At 40.6% G+C, this 19330-nt stretch overlaps 1 protein-coding gene across 3 annotated transcripts; it reads right to left on the bottom strand.

Moving 5' to 3' along the window:
• Nucleotides 1–405: 405 nt before the first annotated feature.
• rnf34a (ring finger protein 34a) lies at nt 406–18972 on the bottom strand. Of its 3 annotated transcripts, none has more exons than XM_062051163.1 (8): nt 18837–18972; nt 17165–17383; nt 13913–14299; nt 11768–11830; nt 11454–11655; nt 8639–8668; nt 8475–8516; nt 406–3050 (listed from the first exon to the last, which is right to left on the bottom strand). In XM_062051163.1, the coding sequence occupies exons 1-8, from the start codon at nt 18840–18842 to the stop codon at nt 2863–2865; spliced, it is 1137 nt and encodes a 378-aa protein (XP_061907147.1). In that variant the 5' UTR covers nt 18843–18972; the 3' UTR covers nt 406–2862. The 3 variants fall into 3 exon arrangements, with proteins under 3 accessions (XP_061907147.1, XP_061907146.1, XP_061907148.1); XM_062051162.1 differs by having other exon boundaries at nt 18825–18972; XM_062051164.1 differs by lacking the exon at nt 8475–8516 and having other exon boundaries at nt 18825–18972.
• Nucleotides 18973–19330: the final 358 nt, after the last annotated feature.

Raw genomic sequence — 19330 nt, forward strand, 5'->3', positions numbered from 1 at the left:
GTGTTGTGGTTGATGGGATTCCCTGACATTTTACACATGTATTTATTTTTTCCTACAGTTTGTATTTATTCAAGCGTCGAGTAACCCGTCTTTTAAAATAGCAGGATCAAATATTTTATCCAAAAAGAAGCAAAAGTAGTTGGAAGCCGACGAAACAAATAGAGCACTGATTTTTACACGACATTATCTGTTTAAAAATAAGCAACGATGTGTAAATATGTCACTTTGATGCGGTCGGTGTTGTGTTTTTGGGGTTGTCTTGTGTTGTGATGAACCTGCTATCACCTCAGGAGAATCACGGTTATATTTGTAAATTCAGAAAAACTGATATGCATTAAAATACTTGCATTTGTACTATTACCTTGTTTTTTTCAAAAAGAAACTGCACTTGACACCAACTTGAATTAAGTCTTTTAATTATTAAAATAAAACAGTCCCAAATACAAAGACAAAAATGGTTGCAATCCAAAAAGAAAAGTGCGACCTGCTCTGATGCGGTTAAAAGGGTTAGTAATGTCTAATAGCAGCATTTGTGGAGGTAATCAAGTTCAGAGCTGGATAACATGGAATTCTGAGAGGTTAAAAAGGGTGGAAGAAAAAAAAACAAGCAGATTATATCCACTCAAGAAAAACAGTAATTCCAATCCAAGGGACATGTCAATCATTTTACTATACACAAGTGAAATCAAATGGAAAAAAAATATATAGCTATTTACATCTCATACGCATTACAATGTACATTAGCAAGTTATATCACTTAACATTTATCTTTGAATCTTCACAGAAAATTAAAAAAATAATACACTTCATTCCACTTCTGACAGTAGACAAAACACATTCAGATTATATCCAGTTGCACTAGAAAATAGCAAAGAGGGTGAAGTGAGTTTAGCACCGAGTTTTGTCCCCAGCGTGGCGACAACGGAGAAGATGAATATTGCTGTGATGATCTTGAGCAGGGGTCCCCAAACTTTTTGACTCGGGGGGCCGCATTGGGTTAAAAAAATTTGGCCGGGGGCCGGACTGTGTGTGTGTATATATATATATACATTGTCTTTATATTCCAGCGAGTTAATCCGTTTTGTCATTTAACATCAATTAACATTGATGTTCATCAACATTTAACATTGTCATGTTATCGATGGGAATATTAATTTTTAGACAATATGATTTGCCTGAGTGGCTAGGAGACACCGAGAGTAACAAGCGGTAGAAAATGGATTAGAAATTAAAGATTAAAAAAATAAAATAAAAAAAAAACATTTTGGATGCTAGGGGGTCGGATCTGGCCCGCGGGCCATAGTTTGGGGACCCCTGATCTTGAGAAAAGAAGTGCAAACACACGCTGCCTTTTATTGGTCATTCATGGAGTTAGTTAGTGGGCTGCAGGACACAACGTGAGCATTCAATAATTAGTAAACATGCTGTTTTAGCCTCCTGTGGTGGTCTTCAAGTCGAGTGAGCAAAGCATCCTGCTAAAAAGTGGAAGAATGTGATGGGGTGAGAAGCTCCGCCCATTGTTTGGCACCGTTTGCGTACCGTCGGTTGTTACTAAGATACCGTATTTTTCGGACTATAAGTCGCAGTTTTTTTCATAGTGCGCCTTATACTCAGGAGCGACTTATGTGTGAAATTATTAACACTTTACCGTAAAATATCAAATTATTTAGCTCATTCATGTAAGAGACTAGACCAGGGGTCGGCAACCCAAAATGTTGAAAGAGCCATATTGGACCAAAAATACAAAAACAAATCTGTCTGGAGCCGCAACAAATTAAAAGCCATATTACATGTGTCATGAGATATAAATTTATTTAAGAGGACTTAAAGGAAACTAAATGAGCTCAAATATACCTACAAATGAAGCATAATGATGCAATATGTACATATCGCTAGCATAAATAGCATGTTAGCATCGATTAGCTTGCAGTCATGCAGTGACCAAATATGTCTGATTAGCACTCCACACAAGTCAATAACATCAACAAAACTCACCTTTGTGCCTTCACGCACAACGTTAAAAGTGTGGTGGACAAAATGAGACAGAAAAAGTGGCATAAAACACGTCCTAGAAAGTCGGAGAAAGTTATATATGTAAACAAACTATACGGTGAGTTCAAGGACCGCCAAAATAAGTAGGACAAAACGGCGCTCGCCAAATACTCGAATCAGTGAAGCATGTTTAATATAAACAGTGTGATTTATAACAATTAGCGAGGTTTGTGTCATGTTTGTCCTCCTACAGAAAACATTCTAAAACAAAAAAATAGATTTTTTTCCCCTCATCTTTTTCCATTCTTCATACATTTTTGAAAAATTTCCAGAGAGCCACTAGGGCGGCGCTAAAGAGCCGCATGCGGCTCTAGAGCTGCGGGTTGCCGACCCCCGGACTAGACGTATAAGATTTCATGGGATTTAGCGATTAGGAGTGACAGATTGTTTGGTAAACGTATAGCATGTTCTATATGTTATAGTTATTTGAATGACTCTTACCATAATATGTTACGTTAACATACCAGGCACGTTCTCAGTTGGTTATTTATGCCTCATATAACGTACACTTATTCAGCCTGTTGTTCACTATTCTTTATTTATTTTAAATTGCCTTTGAAATGTCTATTCTTGGTGTTGCTTTATCAAATAAATTTCCCCAAAAAATGTGACTTATACTCCAGTGCGACTTATATATGTTTTTTTCCTTCTTTATCATGCATTTTCGGCCGGTGCGACTTATACTCCGGAGCGACTTATACTCCGAAAAATACGGTACTGTGAATGACTGGAGGGAAGAATGTTTACTGGAAAGAATAGAAGCTATTTCTCCAATGAGGAGCATTAATGAAGATGTACCGTCTGAGTGCGTTAGGACTTGAAGACGTGCACGGCCCGCACCACGTACTGCCTGCAGATGGGGCACTCGCTCATCCTCTTGCCACACTTTGTGCACGTCACCATGTGGCCGCACTCCAGCAGAACGCAGTCGATCGCGGCGTCCATGCAGATCCTGCACAGGTTCTCGTCGCGGAACATCAGCGGGTTCTTCTCGCCGTCTGCAAAGGACCAAAAGGAAAAATGCTTGTGAGGGGTTTTTGTGGTCAAAAATGGCGACGGTCCAAGTGGACCGCGATGAGAAATGGATGGCTGATTTGTAAGAATACGGCGGTACCTCAACTTAAGAGTGTTTTGAGATAAGAGCTGTCTCTCGGATAATTGTTGTGCTTTAAGTTGCAAGTTAAAGTTAAAGTACAAACCCCGTTTCCATATAAGTTGGGAAAGTGAAGCCGGCGGCGTTTCTGGGTGTTGTTGATAAATGGCTTTCGCTTTGCATAGTAGAGCTTTAACTTGCACTTACAGATGTAGCGACCAACTGTATTTAGTGACAGTGGTTTTCTGAAGTGTTCCTGAGCCCATGTGGTGATATCCTTTAGAGATTGATACAGTGCCGTCAGAGGGATCGAAGGTCACGGTCATTCAATGTTGGTTTCCGGCCATGCTGCTTACGTGGAGTAATTTCTCCAGATTCTCTGAACCTTTTGATGATATTATGGACCGTAGATGTTGAAATCCCTAAATTTCTTGCAATTGCACTTTGACAAACGTTCTTAAACTGTTTGACTATTTGCTCACGCAGTTGTGGACAAAGGGGTGTACCTCGCCCCATCCTTTCTTGTGAAAGACTGAGCATGTTTTGGGAAGCTGTTTTTATACCCAATCATGGCACCCACCTGTTCCCAATTAGCCTGCACACCTGTGGGATGTTCCAAATAAGTGTTTGATGAGCATTCCTCAACTTTATCAGTATTTATTGCCACCTTTCCCAACTTCTTTGTCACGTGTTGCTGGCATCAAATTCTAAAGTTAATGATTATTTGCCAAAAAAAAAAAATGTTTATGAGTTTGAACATCAAATATGTTGTCTTTGTAGCATATTCAACTGAATATGGGTTGGAAATGATTTGCAAATCATTGTATTCCGTTTATATTTACATCTAACACAATTTCCCAACTCATATGGAAACGGGGTTTCTCCCTTGGTAGTCACACACACACTAGGTGTGGTGAAATTACTTCCTGCATTCGACCCATCCCCTTATTCCACCCCCTGGGAGGTGAGGGGAGCAGTGAGCAGCAGCGGTGTTCGCGCTCGAGAATCATTTTGGTGATTTAACCCCCAATTCCAACCCTCGATGCTGAGTGCCAAGCAGGGAGGTTTTTTATAGTCTTTGGTATGACTCGGTGTTAGAATAATTATGTATATATTATCACACTAACTTTATGCTTAAGGGCCGTTGCTATAAATGATTGTCAATTGTGCTGAAGTGGTATATTTGTGTCTGTGCAAAGCTGGAAATCCAAAAGATTGCCAGCCATCTTTATCAGTGTTGTGTTCAGACTCGGCCTGCTGACTGCCAAGGCCGAACACCGCCGTGACGCAGACAGAGCAGAGACAAGGCGATATGACCTGCGTCAACTCATTTTCATTTATTCTATAACAGTGGTTCTTAACCTGGGTTCGATCGAACCCTAGGGGTTCGGTGAGTCGGCCTCAGGGGTTCGGCAGAGCCTCCACCGCGGAGGTCAAGACACGCCCGACTCATTGTGTAAACACAAACTTCTCCCTGTCGGCGTATTATGGATACCCCCAAACAATGTTCCCTCTAATTTTCCATAAGCGTGAGCAAACGCAAAAACTCCCTGAGCATTCCGTGGAGTACATGTGAGCGACGTCAGACGTGCACATGCACTGTGGTCACACCTGCAGCACACCTGTCCCAAACCTGGCTAAATAACAAGTTAGATGTTTTATTATTATAATCAAATGACAGCAGTCATTTCCATGAGATTATTTTCTAATATAAGTGTTTTGGCCCACTTACAATGACTATAACATATTGTTTTTCATGAGCTGTGTACTAGTATTATATGTCTGGGTGGGGGTCTTGCTTTGGAAATAATGTGTACCCCTTTCCCACTAAAACATTAACATGTTGCACAATGAGATGTAAACATGGGATCATGTGTACATTCCTGTAACTTTCCGTTTGTAAAATATATCTTTATTAGTATTTCTTTAATATAATAACACAATTTTATGATTACAGTTCGGGTTCGGTGAATGCGCATATGAAACTGGTGGGGTTCGGTAACTCCAACAAGGTTAAGAACCACTGTTCTGTAATCATATATTGTGTCTAACTGGAGTTGTGGAGATTACGGTACCTCCTTCCCTCAGCGACAGCTTCAGTGATGTAACAGGGACCTTCCAAATAAATAGAGGAGGCACGCGGGCTGGACTTTTAGAACGTAGTTTGGATCTGTAACCAGAATACAGTACCAAAACACGTGTCTCCTCATATGAGCCAAATTGAACTCTGTCTCTGCATGATTCCTTGCTTCTTGTCTGATTAATAGATGTTATCAGTGTTGGAATCTGACACTCGGCCGACTCGACTCGATCTCAGGGCGGACACTCTAACCACAAGACAACTGAGCAGGCTTAGCATCCCCGCTATTACTTAGTGTTCCTTGTATTTTGTCACCTGACTTCTTCCCGAAAATAAAAAACTGTGTGCAGCAAGGAGCACACGAACTATCTGAGTACACAAGCGGCCTAGATCTTCCTGAAGAAGACCAGAACACATTTATTGTCCAATTTATGCAGAAATCCAAGTAATCCCAAAGGGCTCACATACTTTTTCTGGCAACTGTATCTTGTGCTCCAGACGTCATTGTACGCGGCAACAAAGATGAAAACTTGGAACAGCACGAAGGCCTACAACTAATTTGTGTGTGGCTGACACAAGAAAATTGTTATCAAGACTCTCCCGGATACATTAGCTCAGGTCAGGTTGTATTTCGTGATTTAACTTTGCGTCTTGCAAGGACGCCTCCATGTAAACAAACTAAAATTGCCATGATATAGCAACAGACAGCTGCCACCTGGGACTGCATATCCATTTAACAAACTAACAATTACTGAATCGTCACTGTATTTGATTTTTGTCCTGTTATCATATGGACTCTGACACATTTGTGTACAGAATAAACAAGAGGGGAGACGTAGAAGTAGCTTTCCTGACAAAGTATTATTTACCCTGACTTTCTGGTTTCTGTTTGTTAAAAATAAAATATAAACAATATTAAGAGAATACTTCAATGGTAAATACTAAACAAGTAAAGTACCGTATTTTTCGTAGTATAAGTCACTCCGGTCGCATCGGCCGAAAATGCATAATAAAGAAGGGAAAAATCATATATAAGTCGCACTGGAGTATAAGTCGCATTTTTTGGGGAAATTTATTTGATAAAACCCAACACCAAGAATAGACATTTGAAAGGCAATTTAAAATAAATTAAGAATAGTGAACAACAGGCTGAACAAGTGTACGTTATATGACGCATAAATAACCAACTGAGAACGTGCCTGGTATGTTAACGTAACATATTATGGTAAGAGTCATTCAAATAACTATAACATATAGAACATGCTATACGTTTACCAAACAATCTGTCACTCCTAATCGCTAAATCCCATGAAATCTTATACGTCTAGTCTCTTACGTGAATGAGCTAATTAATATTAATTGATATTTTACGGTAATGTGGTAATAATTTCACACATAAGTCGCTCCTGAGTATAAGTCGCACCCCCGGCCAAACTATGAAAAAAACTGCGACTTATAGTCCGAAAAATACGGTATATCAAACAAAGCTTTAACAAAGTGGTCACTGCAAACTCGTGTGTTCTTCCAATCTGCTCCCTAAGTTGGACTGGAGTGTGTGCCACTTTTCTCGTCGTCTTTCGTAAAATCTTGCATTCTTCCGTCCTTCTTTATAACCTCTCGAGGAACTCTGAAGAAACCTTTATCCTTTTTGTGATCTGAACGGTTCGTACAGCCAAAAACAACACCAGAATAGGGCATTTTTCTTCGGGAAAGGCTAAATGGCGCAGAGTGCCCATTGAGAACAGACGCTGGCTTGACCACCACGCATACTTAATGAGCCAGACGTAATAATTCTAATACAAGCAATAGCCAGTTTCACAATGGATCCCGTAAGATCCGACCAAAACATCTGGTGTTTTAAGTGAAAATATGTCAAAAACTGCTGATTGTGTGTTTGACAGAGAAACAGCTGGAAATAATTACTGTAAGAGTCCTCTCTCCAAGGTAAATATTGTGCAATATTATTACATTACTTCATAAAACTACTGTAGTTAAATTAGAAATAATCGATTATAAAACACATTTTCATACGTAGAGCATGAAAAACTTTTTACAACTTTCTAAATACATTTTGCTACATTATGAGAGCCCTCTAGACCAGTTCTTCTCAAACTGTGGTATGTCTATTACTAGTGGTACACCAAAGAATCAATTGATTAAAGTACAGTGTTTTATTTTCATATATTCAAACACAGTTACTGTTTGAACTGTGTGTAATGTTACAGTGGCCAAAATATCAATATAAAATATTTTATATCTTAATGAATATTTAGCCCTATTACCCTACTGTATTTTAATGTTAGTCGTGATGGTGGTACTTGGAGAGCCACGTTTTTTCTGAGGTGGCACTTGGTGAAAACAGTTTGAGAACCACTGACCTGAACAATAAATAACAACCTTTAGTCCCCTGTATACGCCTTTAAACAAATATAGTAAAGCTGCCCGAGGTTGAGTCAATCAGTGGCCACAATACTATACAGGTACAGAGCACTCTGCTGCTATGGGTAATGCTACTGCAGTGTTAAAGTTAAAGTCCCAATGATAGTCACACACACACTAGGTGTCCTCTGCATTTGACCCATCCCTATGTTCATCACCTGGGAGGTGAGGGGAGCAGTGAGCAGCAGTGGTGGCCACGCTCAGGAATCATTTAGTGATTTAACCACCAATTCCAACCCTTAAGGCTGAGTGCCAAGCAGGTATGCAATGGGTCCCATTTTTATAGGCCGGGGTTTGAACTCACGACCTTCCAGTCTCAGTGCGGACACTCTAACCACAAGGTTGATATTTTTTGTTCATTTAGCCATTTTTATGCTTGCAAATGCTGAATTTAGGCCAAAAATGTTGTACAATATGCTTCAGAATTATTTATTTTTTTACAATTTAAAGCGCTACAGCCACCCCCGGGACCCGGGGAGGGACAAGCAGTACAAAATGAATGGATGGAAGCGCAATGTGGCGAGGGACGCCCTGGAGAGTGGCCCCATGTTGGCTCTGTTTAAGGCCGGTCATACTGAGGTTCCCAGGACAACATTAAAGCAGTGACTTGATAGACAATAAACGTACAACACAGTTCATCATCATTACTTGCTTAAATTGTGGATGTGAACATTCTATGGTGGACCACTACCTTAAATCACATGCAGGAACATGGTGATAATACGCATAACAGGGTTTAATAACGATGGTGTTGATGAGGACAGTAGATGGTGTTTATAGGATGACACGGACCACAGTTAGTAAACTTACCTCCAATGGCCCCATTGCAGATAGGAGGGGGGAAGGCCACCACTTTGGTGTGGGAGGAGAGATTTGAGCAACATTTAGAAAAAGACGTTGCTCCGTTTGTGCTTTAGCTTTAGATTTGCTTTTTGGAAAAAGTAGGATGAAGGCAAACTCACACGGGCGCTTACCTTTGGTTACAGTACTGCTCACATTTTCCACTGCAAGAAAATGAAAAAAATACAAATTTAATGTTTTACCAAAATGTAAATATCCACTTTTTTAGAGTACTTGTGTTGATACAGATCAAAAGGTGCACTCATGCATTCATATGCAAAATATAACTACCCTATTTTTCGGACTACAAGACACATTTGAAATCCTTCAACTTTTTAAAAAATCGACAGTGCGCCTTACAACCCGGTGCGCCTAATCTATGTATTAATTCTAGTTGTGCTTACCGACTTTGAAACTATTTTTTGGTAAATGGTTAAATGATAAGGGTGACTAGTACATGGCAGTCATACGTGTGCACTGCAGGTTGACGACGCCTGTTCAATAAACGACGGTAGCAAGTACCGGTAAGCAAGGACCAAAACTTACTGTAAATCTTTTATTGAGAATATAGAACATTACGCACGGTGCTCAAAAATTACAGATGTCCGATAATGGCTTTTTTGCCGATATCCGATATTGTCCAATTCTTAATTACCGATTCCGGTATCAACCGATACCAATATATACAGTCGTGGAATTAACACATTATTATGCCTAATTTTGTTGTGATGCCCCGCTGGATGCATTAAACAATGTAACAAGGTTTTCCAAAATAAATCAACTCAAGTTATGGGAAAAAATGCCAACATGGCACTGCCATATTTATTATTGAAGTCACAAAGTGCATTATTTTTTTAACATGCCTCAAAACAGCAGCTTGGAATTTGGGACATGCTCTCACTGAGAGAGCATGAGGTGGTTGAGGTGGGCGGGGTTGTATATTGTAGCGTCCCGGAAGAGTGTGTGCTGCAAGGGGTTCTGGGTATTTGTTCTGTTGTGTTTATGTTGTGTTACGGTGCGGATGTTCTCCCGAAATGTGTTTGTCATTCTTGTTTGGTGTGGGTTCACAGTGTGGCGCATATTTGTAACAGTGTTAAGGTTGTTTATACGGCTACCCTCAGTGTGACCTGTATGGCTGTTAACCAAGTATGCCTTGCATTCACTTGTGTGTGTGAAAAGCCGTAGATGTTATGTGACTGGGCCAACACGCAAAGGCAGTGCCTTTAAGGTTTATTGGTGCTCTGTACTTCTCCCTATGTCCGTGTACACAGCGGCGTTTTAAAAAGTCATAAATTTTACTTTTTGAAACCGATACCGATAATTTTGAAACCGATAATTTCCGATATTACATTTTAAAGCATTGATCGGTCGATAATATCGGCAGTCCGATTTTATCGGACATCCCTAGTTCAAACTTATTTGTCAGTAACCTCGCTATGGAAGCGTTAAGAACTACAACAAAAGATGACGGAGCGAAAACGCTGTCAAAGTGGAGCCACGTAAATAGGACCCGCCAACAAACCGGCGCATCGCGACGATACGGTCAGAAAGGAACATGATCTTTGTAACATTTTGATTAAATAACCACCAATACATGTAATGTAGACCACAAGGAAACGTTTTAAATGTAGAAAAATACATAGTGTGGCCACTTTAATGTGCCTTATAATCCGATGCGCCTTATGTATGAAAATAGACCCGTTCATCGACAGTGCGCCTTATAGCCTAGTGCACCTTGTGTTCCACAAATACAGTAATAGTATAGTGTCTTAAGATCATACAATAAGGCAGGGCTAGTCTACTGGCGGCCCACGTGCCAAATCCGGCCCGGGAATGACATCATACCAGCCCCCGAGTTCAGTTGCATTGACATTTTAACTTTGCTAGCAAACATAGAACACTGGGGTCCAAACTTGTGATTTACATAATTGAGGCATACCTTAAGGCAGTGGTCCCCAACCACCGGGCCGCGCGATTGGTACCGGGCCGCACAAGAAATTTTAAAAAAAATAAAAAAATAAAAAATAAAAAAATAAAAAATTTTATGAAATCAACATAAAAAACACAATATATACATTATATATCAATATAGATCAATACAGTCTGCAGGGATACAGTCCGTAAGCACACATGATTGTATTTATTTATGTAAAAAAAAAAATTAAATAAAAATTTTAAATACACCCCCCCACACCCCCCACCGGTCCGTGGGACACATTTTCAAGCGTTGACCGGTCCGCAGCTACAAAAAGGTTGGGGACCACTGCCTTAAGGCACCCCTCCAAGTTTTTCCTAATGTGATTTATGTAACTAAGGTGTTGCTGTTGCTTGTTTACTTCAGATGCAGTCAGTAGTCATTTGTGCTTTAGTTATACTAGTGGTGTTCCTCAAGGTTCTATTTTAGGTCCTCTCTTTTTCATCATTTGGGCTATTCAGAGTGCAGTTGAAAAAACTTAGGAGAGACTTACATTTTTGCAGCAGATTCTTAAAGTAGCAAAGCCCTCCTGTAGCTCTGATAAAATCAAAAATCAAATGTCTACTGCAGAGGACGCTGGTTCTATTAAGTATACAAAATAAGACTATTAGCAATTAGAGAAGTCTGAGCCCCTTATCTTTCTGAAAATGTGGCTCACAAAACAATGTTGTTGAATATCCTCCCAATAATGCAAGTGTCATGTGTTGCAAAAAATTAAGGAGCATAAATTGTCATCCATCCATCCATCCATTTTCTACCGCTTATCCCTTTTGGGGTCGCGGGGGGCGCTGGAGCCTATCTCAGCTACAATCGGGCGGAAGGCGGGGTACACCCTGGACAAGTCGCCACCTCATCGCAGGGCCAACACAGATAGACAGACAACATTCACACTCACATTGACACACTAGGGCTAGTGTATTCTATAGTTAAAAATAGAAAGACGGGTTGTTCTGAGTAACCAAAAAAATACCCACGCGATTTCCTGTTCTCCTCAGTCTCTCTGTAAAGTCTGCTGACTCGCTCCACCAGCTCCCACTTCTCGCAGCACCCTGAATAGTTGACAAAGTTCCGAGCCAGGATCTCCTTCAGCTGCCTGACGGAGAGGCCTTCAATGTCCCTCAGGCTGGAGATGTCCGTGAGAGATGCTCTGAGCCGACGGCACGCCTGAGGACTCGTCTGTAGCGTTAAAAAAAGGAGGCTTGTGAGCCGCAGGCAAAAATCCTCTTTTGCGCTAAAGCAATTGTGTCAAAAAACAACTCATGCATTTGCATTAACATTACACCATTACCTCGGGTGTGATATCACTAGGATCCAAGTTTAGGAGTGACACCGATGTTGCATCACCAATGTCCTGCATCAGAACAAAGAGCACATATTCAGTATGTGCAAGAAAACACACTGATGATGCCAGTGATGTCTTTAGTACAACAATGGCTGCCTGCTTTCATTCATAGAAAGGCTTACTGGTCCCAAATCAGGCTAAGTTTGCATATATACAGTGAACCACATAACATACAGAATACAGAAAGACGGAGTAAATTAATAAATGACTATTTGACATCCCTTTTACGTTTACTAAAAACAGGAAGTGGTACCTTCATAGTTATTTCTTGGATTCAATAGTGTTTCTCACCTTCTATATCAAAGTGCTGACACATGCAACGTTCTTTATTCCCATTGTGGCTTATTTTGCAGTCAATTAAAAAAGCACGGAGACTGAGTCACCAACGCGTGGGCTTCTTTGTTTGGGTACTCTATTCCGCAGATTCTGATTGATATGCAGATGGTAAACAAACTACAATGGAACCTTGATTTACAAACTACAGACTGAATAAAAATATGCTCTGTTGTACGGATCTTGTCTCAGTGTACAATTGTTTCATCAATCCATTTTGAGAATCTCCGGTGCTCATTCAGTCGGGACAGCAGTGCTGTCATTAGCTACTTAGCTCCTTTGTGTGCTTTTTAACGGCTGTTTAGCCTTTTTACAGCTTTTGTCTAGATTTGCTATCTCAATAGAAGTCTAAAGAAAACAATAGACAAGCGATGTGGTTTGAAACATTCAAAAAGTATTCACAGCGCTGTCGACACTGTCTCCTAAACCATTCTGCGGCTGCATGTCACAAACATTACCAAGAAGGTAAAATGGATTTAATTGGTTATTCCTAATCATTGTTGCGACCTGGATGTTAAAGTTAAGGAGTTTTTTTTATTTCAAACTGTGAGTGCGCCACAGGGCTAGTGACAGTGTGTGTGCATGTTGTCTGGGCGGCTGCAAAAGTGCAAACAAGGACGACAGTCTCGCTAGTTGTTTTGGCTTTGTTCTTCCTAATCATTGTTGCGACCTGGATGTTAAAGTTAAGGAGTTTTGTGATTTCAAACTGTGAGTGCACCACAGGGCTAGTGACAGTGTGTGTGTGTGTGTTGACAGGGCGGCTGCAAAAGTGCAAACAAGGAGGAAAGTCGAGTTAGTTGTTGTTGTTGTTTTGGCTTTACTATTAAATAGAAAGCTGATCCATAACCTCCTTGTTATGTTTGTTTGATATACAGTACTGTATAGCGCTTTATATTGAGTTCAAAGTGTACAAACCTTTACTAAAATATGGACTTGGTCAAAACTGGAAACTATTATTCACATTTACAGTTCCTTGTAGATATTTTTTTAATTTTATTTTATTTTTTAGACTTTTTCTATTTACGAACCGTGTTCAGGAAAGCATTTAAGTTTGTAAATGGAGGTTTCCCTTTGGTTTGTTAAGCACAATGTCAGGCTGTATGAGAATCCTGGTGTACGAAAAGCGTGGCAAGATGTTGGCCGAATGGTATGAGAAGTTTGGCGTAGGAATACTGAGGTACCGCTATATGTGTAACTGGTCAGGTGGTTGGTATTGCTGCTTCAATTCCCAGATTGATTTCCAGTCATACAGCAGCAACTTCCACTATGGTCAGTTAAAGAAATCATTGTTTTATGATTGTTATCTCTTTTGTTATTAGTCCAGTCCTCCTCAAATCGTGGGGCTTTCCCTGCTGACCTCAGGAACAAGTTTTTTTTTTCAGAACTAGAATATGCACGTCGTGCTTGGCTTCACTGTGGGAGATGAGGAAAGACTGGTGTGTTGTTTTCTTTAAGGTTCATAAGAAAACAATGTTATGCAGAGGTGTACTTTTAAAAATTTTATTGACATATAGTACTATTTATAGTTGCGGTTGAGAGTGAGGGTGCGCAAAATATTTCCTACTTTTAGGGGAGATGTAACAGAAAATAATTGGGAAGCACTTTATGGGCCTAACCTTGGCAAAGACATGCGTTCAAATGAACGCTAGTTTCCATGTCAGTTATTGATTTTGCTGGTGAGAAATGTTTCCGCCTTCAGTGCTTTGTCTTGTACTTGTTAAATGTGAAGTTACAATAAAAAAGAATGAATGTGCTGACCTCGTTGGTATCAGAACTATCACTCCTGCTGAGAGGCTCCTCTTGAGAGGCAGCGAGTGTGGACAGCTCCGAGGCAGACTGTGTGGTCGAAGGGGGCGGCGTGTACAGGGATCGCGAGTGCAGGCTACTTGTGTCAGGCTCGTCCTCTCCTTCGCTGCCTTGGTGACAGAGCACCAGGTCCACCAGGTCTTCTTTTTCCCTGCAAGTGTCTGTTGGGACGTTGTGGAGCAGCAAGTACTGCCGCAGGTCCCTGACCTTCAGTCGCATGAGCCGCGGCCGCTGGAAGGAAGTTGCCTTCAGCAAATGACACGTGGCACAGATGCGCACATTCTCCAGAAGCACGGAGCACAGAGAGCAGTAGCTCTTCTTGCAGTCGCTACAAATATGCTGAAAAGAAAAAGAGACCAGTGTTGGAAATTGGACATACAGTTGCAGTTAGAAATGTATATGCACATAATCATGTTGGAAGAGTGGTTAACATGTCTGCCTTGCAATCAGGATGTAAGGGCTGTTAAAAACCCTATTTAATCACTAAAATAATGTCAGTTGAAAGAGATATCTAAAAAACCACACAAAAACATGTTGATCTGCTCCAGTGTTCATTTCGTTGGCTAATAATTTTCGTCTTAAATATCGTCAGCAACCTATTTTCCCCTGACTAAAATAAAGACGATATAATATAATAAAATAAGATGCTTTCTGGCCGTCTCTTCAGAATGCGCTGTTTTGTGGGCAGTCTTATTTACGCTCCATAACCCTCCTCCAGGCCAGGCCCCGTTCGCCTGCGTCTCCTCCCCATCAGCCATATTGTAGTTTTCAGCGCTTCCATACTGAGTCACATACTGACACATACGTTAGAATTGTACTCTACTTTTTGTTACAAATGGCAACAGCTAATGATTTTAGAATGCACATGCATGTACAAGCCAGTCTCCCCCACTACAAGAAGATAAGAAAGAAAAAAGGAATTTATTGACTACAACTTTGAACTACAACTGGATAAAAATTGCGCACTAGTGTAAAGCTCTTCAGTTAAAACTATATCATATATGGAGATAGCCGCTGAAACTGTCAGTTACAGAAAATATCCGATGTAGACCACATTATGCAAAGAATGGCAAAAAATAAACTGTATTTTTTTTATTTATGTGTGTGAAAACTCTATTAAAATGATCACTCACACAGGATTACCTGTAATTAATGTTAAAGATGAGGACTTTCTACACACACTGTATAGAAAGCAGAGTTTAAAAAAAAAACAACACATACACAATCTTTGCAAAAAATTTATAAAGTTAAAATATATAAAAAGATGCCTGAAAGATATTTACTGATATTGACAGACATGCAGAGCAAAAAATTACTAAATATAAGCTCATGTGCCTTTACTTATTTAATGTATTGTTACATTAGTTAATATTTTTATTACTATAGTACAATAGTGATTGTGTCAATACTGTATTATTACAGTTTACTACTCATATTTGTACAGTGGGGAAAAAAAGTATTTAATCAGGCCCCGTTCTCCCACTTAAAATGATGACAGAGGTCTTTAATTATCATCATAGGTTAACTTCTACTGTGGGAGACAGAATGTGAAAAAAATCCAGGAAAGTACAATGTAGGATTTTTTTTAAATTTCTTTGCAAACCATGGTGGAATATAAGTATTTGGTTATCAACAAACAAACAAGATTTCTGAAAAAAAGAACATTTGACATGTGTTTACCGGTAATTGTATTTTGTATTACAATAAACAAATGGGGGCAGCAGGGTGACAGAGGGGTTAGTGCGTCTGCCTCACAATACGAAGGTCCTGAGTTGTCCTGAGTTCAATCCCGGGCTCGGGATCTTTCTGTGTGGAGTTTGCATGTTCTCCCTGTGACTGCGTGGGTTCCCTCTGGGTACTCCGGCTTCCTCCCACCTCCAAAAACATGCACCTGGGGATAGGTTGATTGGCAACACTAAATTGGCCCTAGTGTGTGAATGTGAGTGTGAATGTTGTCTGTCTATCTGTGTTGGCCCTGCGATGAGGTGGCGACTTGTCCAGAGTGTACCCTGCCTTCCGCCCGATTGTAGCTGAGATAGGCTCCAGCGCCCCCCGCGACCACGAAGGGAATAAGCTGTAGTAAATGGATGGAATAAACAAATGTTTAAAAAAAAAACAAGCAAGATTTCTGGCTCTCGCAAACCTGTAACAACTTCTTTACAAAACGCTTCTGTCCTCCATTCATTACCTGTATTAATGGCCTATTTGAACTCGCCTGTATAACAGACACTTGACCACAGCCACACACAGTCAGACTCCAAACTCCACTCTGGTTAAGACCAAATAGCTGTTAAAGGGCATTAGGAACACAATTGTAGACCTGCACAAGGTTGGGAGAGTGAATCTATAATAGGTAAGCAGCTTGTCGTCCATCTATCCATTTTCTACCACTTGTCCCGTTCGGGGTCTCGGGGGTGCCGGAGCCTATGATTAAATCAAATGTGGGAGCAATTTTTAAAAAATGGTAGACATACGGCGTGGCTCGGTTGGTAGAGCGGCAATGCCGGCAACTTGAGGGTTCCTAGTTTGATCCCTGCTTCCGCCGTCCGAGTCACTGCCATTGTGTCTTTGAGCAAGACACTTTACCCACCTGCTCCCAGTGCCACAGACACTAGTTAAAAATGTAACTTAAAAATATGACACGGATGAAGACTGTCTGTACGTGCTTCCTGTGTGTGTAAAGCTGGCGCCCCGCTCTCCATCTACCGAGACAAAGATTGTGAATGACTATCAAGAGGGCTCACAGCGTTAAATAATACTGTTAAATAAATGCGCAGATGTGCTGAGAGCAATGCACTGTTTGAAGCAAGAGACGAACAAATGCGAGGCTCAACAATTCTGATTGGCAAACACGTCTGTCACTCAAATGCCGGTGACGGTGGAGAAAAAAAAACCCTCTGCGTCTGTTAATTCATCCCACTAATTAAAACTTCAATGTCAATTAATCGTGCAGCCCTCACTACTACTACTTCCTATTCAGGTTCACGGGGAGATGGAGCATATCCCAGCTGACAAACACAAGGCACACCCATTCACACTTCCACCGAACGCATGCTGGCTGCATGGAAGTCAGCCAAGGTAACCACTTCACTCTCAGTGATTGCTGGAGGGCAGAAAATGATTAAATATAATGTCTTTCCACAATGTGTAACTGAATATGCTTCGCCTTCCAAAAAGTATTACAGACACGGAGTCAGGACCTACCTTCCTCCTGAAGACTGAGAAGGCCAGACCACAGGACTTGCACACAAGGCTGGGACTCCCTGAGCTGGTGGGCGGGTATGTGGAGTATCCTGCACTGGGTGCAAACCTAAAGGGTCCGGCGCCGGCCCCGAACCCTGGCTGCTGACCTCTGACGGCTCCAGTACCCATAACTTCATTCAGCAGACCGCAGCATGAAGCCCACACGGACGAAGCCCCTGCCTGTTTATAAAAGGAACAGATACAGTTCAGCTTTTCATGTACAGTTTATGTTATATGTTCAGTATGTGTATGAAAAAGAGAAAAAAACTACAGACGTTCATGACCGAGACACAGCTTTCAGGCAGTCTCGGTCCCCCTGTTTGGTCTGGTCTTTTTTGTCCTGGACTGCGTTTACACTTGCGGAAACAAACAATACTAGCAGCCTGAACACCCTATAAGCCTGAACACCCTATTACAACATGCGCAAGTGTGACAGTATCAAATTCATTACTAACATCCATCCATCCATTTTTACAAAAAAAAATATGCAACATAAAGTGGCAAGAAATATGTTAATAATGAATAAAGCAAAATACACTATATTGCCAAAAGTATTTGGCCACCTGCCTTGACTCACATATGAACTTGAAGTGCCACACCATTCCTAACACATAGGGTTCATTCAATATGATATCGGTCCACCTTTTGCAGCTATTTCAGCTTCAACTCTTCTGGGAAGGCTGTCCACAAGGTTCCGTAGTGTTTTTATAGGAATTTTCGACCATTCTTCTGGTGAGGTCACACACTGATGTTGGTCGAGAAGACCTGACTCTCAGTCTCCGTTCTAATTCATCCCAAAGGTATTCTATCGGGTTCAGGTCAGGGCTCTGTGTAGGCCAGTAAAGTTCATCCGCACCAGACTCTGTCATCCATGTCTTTGTGGACCTTGCTTTGTGCACAGTCATGTTGGAAGAGGAAGGGGCCCGCTCCAAACTGCTCCCACAAGGTTGGGAGCCTGGAATTGTCCAAAATGTTTTGGTATCCTGGAGCATTCAAAGTCCCCCGTCCCCCCATCTCCCGAATTCGGAGGTCTCAAGGTTGGCAAGTATGGCTCCAGCACCCCCCGCGGCCCCAAAAGGGACAAGCGGTAGAAAATGGATACTGACATACTAAAGGTTTTAAGTGTTGTACGAGCATACATATGTTCTAAATTAGATTTTCCTCTAAGGTTACATTTCTCCTCTTTTGTTGAGAAGAATTGTTGTACATTCTTGGGTTGCAGGTTATAGTTTGCTTTATACATAATTTCAGCTATTTGCAAATGCACCAAATCGTTGAAAACACGTGTTAGTAATTGCTATAAAGTGGAAAAAGAGAGGGATTAAATAAGCTCTGCTTCTTACTACTCCTTTTCGGATATGTTGTAAACAGAAATGAAAATGTATGAAATATGTGACGTATCACATTGTTGGAAATAAACTTTAACCACCCAACATTAACGTCTCATAATAGTGAATTGTGGATTAGACGACCTAAAGAGTTAAATAAAGGCAATAATATACTAACATGAGTAACACTGCCAGCGATACCAGGGACTCGGGTTACTTCGCTAATGCTAGCTAGCTAACCCCGAGCAATCATCTTAAGCAGGAAGCGAAGCTATAAATGACACATAGTTTACATGAAATTGCACCTTCATTTCGGCTCCGGCGTGTCTACTGGGTATGGAGAAGTTGACAATGAATTCATTGCAAGATGGAACGTCCTTTAGAAAGATGAAGTGTGTGGACGCGTCTTTTTGTGATTATAGCATTAGACAGAGCGCTGAGATTTCTTCCTTGTTTTGGTTAAACGGGCGAAAGGACACAACGGAATAGTTTTTACTGCCATCTAGCGGGTGTCTGGTAGGAGTGCAGCCATACGATTAGATAGATAGATAGATAGATAGATAGATAGATAGATAGATAGATAGATAGATAGATAGATAGATAGATAGATAGATAGATAGATAGATAGATAGATAGATAGATAGATAGATAGATATAAAATGTATAAATGGAAACAAAATAGAAAAATATTACAATAAGAATAAAAATAAAAAGCAACAATGAGAATAAAAATAGAACAGTAAAATAAGAGTATAACAAGAGAAACTAGAAATTAGTATTCAAATTGATTATTTTAACA

Source organism: Entelurus aequoreus, linkage group LG06 (assembly GCF_033978785.1).
Source record: "Entelurus aequoreus isolate RoL-2023_Sb linkage group LG06, RoL_Eaeq_v1.1, whole genome shotgun sequence".
NCBI classification, from domain to species: Eukaryota; Metazoa; Chordata; class Actinopteri; order Syngnathiformes; family Syngnathidae; genus Entelurus; species Entelurus aequoreus.